We start from the raw sequence: 6,000 nt of genomic DNA, 5'->3' as shown, positions 1-6,000 counted from the left end.
CCTGTCCCCACCCAGCCCTGCACCAGCCTGGCCCCATCCCTTGCTGGGGAGCTGCCATCGGCCCTGGGCAAGGGCTGTCCCGGTGCCCCGTCCTGCAGCGCTGGCTGGGAAGGCTGAGCTGGCGTGGGGTGCGCGGTGCGGGGGACGTGGGGAGGTGCGGGGGGCTCGGGCTGGGGTGGGGGTCCCCTCCCCAGAGCCACGCGCCGCTGTCGGGGAGCCCCGGGCATCGCCGGGCAGTGCCAAGGTGCTGCAGGCAGCCTGGTGCTGGGGGTCCGGGCGCGTCTGTCGGGGTCTCGCATGCGGCATCGCTGGGGGGCCGGGGGCGACGCTGGCTGGGCGGCCGCTGGGGCATTGCCCCCCGCCCCGGGACGCCGTGAGCACCCGGTCAGCGTCGTGGGGCACCGGGAACCGGCCGTCGGTGCAGGAATGGCCTGGATCTGCCGGGTGGGAATTGTCTGAAGTGCGGAGCAACTTTTACCTCCGTTACACAAAGGAAAGTTTCCTCCTCTTGCTGTCGGAGATGCTCGCTCCATTGAGATGATTGGCAGGCTGGAGAGCTGAGAAACGAAATTGTTTATACACTAATGAATAGAAGCTTGATTGCAAGATCCTGTTTGGAAAATTATAGTGCTGAATTGAAGCCGTACAATTACATCCAAAATGCTGCATATTCATTTCATCTGCTTTGCATAGAGATTAACAAGCGAGCCCTAAAGCAGGCTCTGAAATTAAAGCTAACACCAGATTTAGTCACAGGTTACAAACTACATGGCATTGTTTGATGGATATGAATCTTTACCACCTGCCTGCCTGATGATTGCGAGCAGCTTCCCAGACAGCAGAGGAAAAAGTTTCTGCCCATGAAGGAAGCACAATGAGCCGCGGGGCTGGAAGTGCCCCCTCCCTGCGTGGGCAGCCCCCCCGGGCAGATGTCTTGGTGGGCTGGGGAAGGGGCTCCCGGCTCTGTTGTGCCAGAGGCTGAGCCCGCTCCGGGGAGGGATGGAGAGCGGCCCCGAGACCCCCGCAGAGGTGCTGGGTCCGTCCAACCCCCAGCACTGGGCTGGGTCCCTCCACCCACCTGGGGCTGAGATGCTGCTGTGGGGTCCCCGTCTGTCCCGGAGCCTCTGCGCGGAGTCGCCCGTGGGTTCCATCCCCTGCTCGAGGGGCTGGGGGTGCTGTGGAGGGCAGGGGGCTCCTGCCCCTCTTGGCCATGGGGTCCCATCCCACAGCACCGGGCTTTGCTGCCTCCGCCGCTCGCAGCGCTCCCACCCTGCGGGCTGGGATTTATTTTGGGAGCAGAAAGAAGGGCAGCAAAGGGCAACGGGGGGGTGTGGGGAGCGGGGTCCTGCCCGGGGGCTGCACATCCCGGGGGGGCTGCGGCGGGCGGCAGCACTCGATGCCGTGCAGCACGACGGGGGTTGCTTTGGGCATGGGCCCTGTCCCCGACCGAGGAACGCGTCCCCTGCGTGGGGACCCGGCCCTCCCGCTGTCACCGAGGGGAGCAGATGGGGCTGTGGCTCGGGGCAGCCGTGGTTCCCAGTTTTGGGAATACCCGGGGGAGCAGAGACCACAACGCTCGCTCTGCAAATCAGACATCTTTATTTTTCTTTTTCTTGAAAAGTCAGCTACCAAACTGCAGCGTGCTTCATCCCTGCGCAGGGGCAGGTCTGTCCCTGCCGCGCCACGGGGCAGCCCAGCCGCAGCTTCACAAGCCCCCCGGCCCGGTCACCGGCACCGATGCCACCGGCTCCTCCCGGCCGGCTCTGGGGTGCTGTCCCACCACCCCATCTCCCCGTGCCCCGGGAACAGGCGCCATGGCTGCTCCCAGCCTCCGTTTCTGCTCGACGCTTCCCCAGCTCCATCCTCCGACGCTTCCCCAGCTCCATCCTCCAACACTTCCCCAACGCCCTCTCGCCAACGCCCGAGGTGGACGAGCATTTCCTCAGGTCTCTCCTCAAAACCTGCCCGGGCTGCAGGGGACACGTGGCACCTTGTCCCTTCGCCCAGGGCTGCCCTTCTTCCCAAAGCCTTAGCTCATCCCAGGACACTCACACGCTTCCAAGACCAAACCCAACCCCACCGTTACACCCTGCGATCAGCGCGACGGAGCAGCCTCCTGCCCGCAGCCCCCAGCCCCTCGGGGGCACGGCTCTCCCAATGCGGGGCCAGCCCTGCACCCCACGAGCAGCCCTGGGGTGGCCCACGGCTGCTGGGGCGGGGGGAAAGGCACCGGTGGCGGGAGGCAGTGGTGGCTTCACTGTGGGGACGCGGCCGCGGGGCTGCGGACCCCAGCAGCAGGGCCGGTGGACCCAGGGTGCCCCGGAGAGCCCCGGCTTTGGCAGCGCGCCGGCAGCCCAGCACCCACCTCGGGCAGCCGGGCAGGGGAGCAGCACCGTGGCCACAGCCCCGCTCACGGGTGGCAGCCGATGGACCGAGCTGGTGACAGCAGCCTCGCGCACGGGGGTTCGCAGCCCTGTGCCCCGGCCGGGGGCTCCCATCCTGCTCCCGGCGATGTCTCCGCCGTGGAGCATCCCACAGGGAATGCTGGCTGGGTGGGATCCTCCCCGGAGCGCCAAACCAGCGCCGTCCCCGTCCAACGTGCCCTGGCCGTCAGCAGCGCCGCTGCCCCATCGTCCGGAGCCGCCGGGCAGGCGATGCCGATGGCACGCACCCTGCCAGGGGCTGGGGATGGCACCCGGCCGCTGCGGGACGGCTGGGGCTGCAGAAGGGCTGTAGTGACAAACTGTGCCCGCGCCAGGTGGCAGCGGAGGCAGGGACCCCCTGCAGCACCCGCGGCCGTGCCAGGCAGCGGGCGGGAGGACGGGGCAGCAGGAAGGCAGTGTGAGCTGGGGCAGACCGAGAGGGGCGGCTGGGCCACGTCCCCGCGCGTGGCAGTGGGAGCTGCTGCACAGGACAGGGACAGCAAAGGGACCTGCCTTGGTCTGGGCGCTGGGGCAGCGGCGTGGACGGAGCCGCGGGGGCTGCCCGCCAGCCAGCTGCCACCCACCGCCATCCCGCTAAGAGGGGACCCTGCCGGGCCCCACGGCAGCGTCCGGCTCCGGTTCGAGCAGCTTGTCTTCCGAGAAGCTGATGTGCAAGCAGGTGTCGTCCGCGGGGCAGAAGGGCAGCGAGCTGTCCGTGGGGCTGCCCAGCGCCGCCGAGTCCTTGGCCAGGGCCTCGCTGGCCGCAGGGTCGCGGACACCGGCCAGGGGGGACATCTGCCCGCTGTCTCCAGTCCTGTCCTTGCGCAGAGCGCGCTGGCAGGTCCCGGCAGCGGTGGGCTCCGTGCCGGAGGCAGCGCTCCGCGCAGGAGTCCTTGGCTCGGGGTCCAAGAGGGCGAGCGAGCTGGCAGCGACGCTGGCGCGGCTGGAGACGCCGGGGCTGGGCAGGCTCTGCTGGGCAGCGCTCTCGGCCTTCACCTCCACCTCCAGGCTCGGGGAGGTCTTGCTCGACCTTTTGCGTAGGATGGGGGGCGGCGGGTTGAGCTTGGGGATGGGCTGCTGCCGCCTGGGAAGAGAAAGCAGAGCGAGGGGGTGACGGGCAAGCACCTACCTGCACGGGGGGGGGCTTGGGCCGGCTGCCCCAGGCTCTGCAGAAGACCCTCACTGGGTCCCGTGCCTACGAACGTTGGAGCTGGGGTGATGTGGTGACCATTTCGTGGCAGGGGCAGGCAGTGACCCCCGTGGGGGGACGCGGTGGGCTTCTCGCCCTGGCTGTGCCCTCCTGAGCCAGCACCCAGCCCCTGGGCGCAGCGGTCTGTCCCTGTCCCCGAGCACCCAGCCCTTCCTCCCCAGCCCCCGCTCCAGGCTCTGCTGCCGCGAGCCCTCCAAAACGTGGCCGGTGCCACGGGAGCCCTGCCGGGGTGGCTGGGGGGAGCACGGGGGTCTGCTCGGGTGTTCCAACAGCAGATGGAGGTGGCACGTCCTACCTGTCCTCATCCCCTCTGTCCGTGTCCTCCGTCTTCTGCCGGCTGCTCCCGTTGAGCAGAGCGAACTCGCCGACCTCGGAGCCCTCCACGCGCCGGCTGAGCCCCTCCTGCCCCTCCAGGCCCTCGTCCCCCTCCTTGGTGCCGCGGCGGTGGCCGCCCCTCTCGGGGCTGACCAGGTTGAGGTAGGAGTCCCCGGGGCCCAGGGCCGGCAGCGAGCCGGCGGCCACGGGGCTGCCCAGGACGCTGGCGGGGCTGGAGGTGGGCACCAGGTGGACGTCCAGGCTGTAGTGGTTCTTCAGGTTCAGGGAGAGGGACTGGGCCAGGGACAGGTTTTGCAAGGAGCGGTCAACTGGTGAGAGAGGGACAAGGGACACGTGAAGAGCTGGGGGCCTCCAGCCCGACTGCTCCTCATCACGGCGAGGGGTGCAGAGACGCTCCAGAGCCCCTCCAGAGCCTGCCAGGATGGCACTGGGAGTGCCCAGATTGCTCCCCGTAACTGCAAGGGGTGCAGAGATGGTCTGAAGTCCCCCCAGAACCTGCTGGGCTCGTACTGGGAACATCCCAGGATGGCAAGGGGTGCAGAGATGGTCCGAAGGGATGGTGCTGGGAGCACCCCAGCTGCTCCTCAGGACTGAGAGAGGTGCAGAGATGCTCCAAAGCCCCCCCAGAGCCTGCCAGGATGGTACTGGGAGCACCCCAATTGCTCCCCGTGACCACATGGGTGGGGAGGTGCTCCAAAGCCCCCCCAGAGCCTGCCAGGATGGTACTGGGAGCACCCCAATTGCTCCCCGTGACCACATGGGTGGGGAGATGTTCCAAAGCCCCTCCAGAGCCTGCTGGGCTCATACTGGGAGCATCCCAGCTGCTCCCCATGATAGCGAGGGACACAGAGATGCTCTGAAGCCCCCCCAGAACCTGGGGGTCCGGTGTTGGGAGCACCCCAGCAGCTCCCCGGCACCCCGAGGGGTGCAGAGGCGCTGCAGGGGGTCGGCGCCGGAGCCCCCCAGCCCCCGCTGACCCCGGTGCCCCCGCGCTCACCGGGCTGCCGGTGCTGGTCCCGGGCCTCCAGCGCGGTCAGCTGGCGCACCAGCAGGGAGACGTGCTGGAGCAGGTCCCGGTTGGTCAGCAGCAGCTGCCGCACCCGCGCTTGGGCCTCGATCCGCGCCGCCGTCTCGGCCGCCAGCTGGTCCTTCAGCAGCTGCACCTGCGGGCGGCACGGCACGGCGTGGCACGGCATGGGATGGCACGGCATGGCATGGCATGGCACGGGATGGCACGGCACGGCGTGGCACGGGATGGCACGGGATGGCACGGCATGGCATGGCACGGCACGGGATGGCACGGCATGGCGTGACATGGAATGGCACGGCATGGAATGGGATGGCATGGGATGGGATGGGATGGCATGGGATGGCACAGCACGGGATGGCACAGCACAGGATGGCATGGGGTGGGATGGCACGGCACAGCACAGCATGGCACGGGACAGCATGGCATGGGATGGCACGGGGTGGCATGGGATGGCATGGGATGGCATGGGGTGGCACAGCACGGCATGGCATGGGACGGCACGAGATGGCATGGCACGGAATGGGATGGCACAGGACGGGACGGAATGGCATGGCATGGGTCGGGATGGCATGGCACAGCACGGCACGGGACAGCATGGCATGGGATGGCACGGGGTGGCATGGTATGGCATGCAACAGAATGGGATGGCACGGCACGGCATGGGATGGCATGGGATGGCACAGCATGGGATGGAATGGCATGGCATGGGTCAAGATGGCATGGCACAGCACGGCATGGGACAGCATGGCATGGCATGGCACGGGGTGGCACGGCATGGCATGGCACGGCATGGCATGGCACGGGATGGCATGGCATGGCGTGACACGGAATGGCACGGCATGGAATGGGATGGCATGGGATGGCATGGGGTGGGATGGCACGGCACAGCACGGCATGGCACGGGACAGCACGTGACAGCATGGCATGGGATGGCACGGGGTGGCATGGGATGGCACAGCATGGGACGGAATGGCATGGCATGGGTCGAGATGGCATGGCAC

The 6,000-nt window shown here is 68.2% G+C and overlaps 1 protein-coding gene across 1 annotated transcript in view; it reads right to left on the bottom strand.

Annotated features, from left to right (window-relative positions):
* Positions 1–3,010: 3,010 nt before the first annotated feature.
* The window catches only part of LOC142363650 (carboxyl-terminal PDZ ligand of neuronal nitric oxide synthase protein-like), a 40,653-nt gene continuing 37,663 nt past the window's right edge, over positions 3,011–6,000 (bottom strand). The window contains exons 9-11 of the mRNA XM_075439647.1: positions 4,967–5,132; positions 3,929–4,277; positions 3,011–3,507 (exon numbers count right to left, since the gene is read on the bottom strand). Coding sequence (XP_075295762.1) covers positions 3,018–3,507; positions 3,929–4,277; positions 4,967–5,132 — 1,005 coding nt within the window. The 3' untranslated portion in view covers positions 3,011–3,017. The remainder of the gene's footprint in view (positions 3,508–3,928; positions 4,278–4,966; positions 5,133–6,000) is intronic.

This window comes from Opisthocomus hoazin, chromosome 19 (assembly GCF_030867145.1).
Source record: "Opisthocomus hoazin isolate bOpiHoa1 chromosome 19, bOpiHoa1.hap1, whole genome shotgun sequence".
Taxonomy (NCBI): Eukaryota; Metazoa; Chordata; class Aves; order Opisthocomiformes; family Opisthocomidae; genus Opisthocomus; species Opisthocomus hoazin.
The sequence above is the reverse complement of the archived record's forward strand: the minus strand, read 5'-3'. Positions and strand labels throughout refer to the sequence as shown.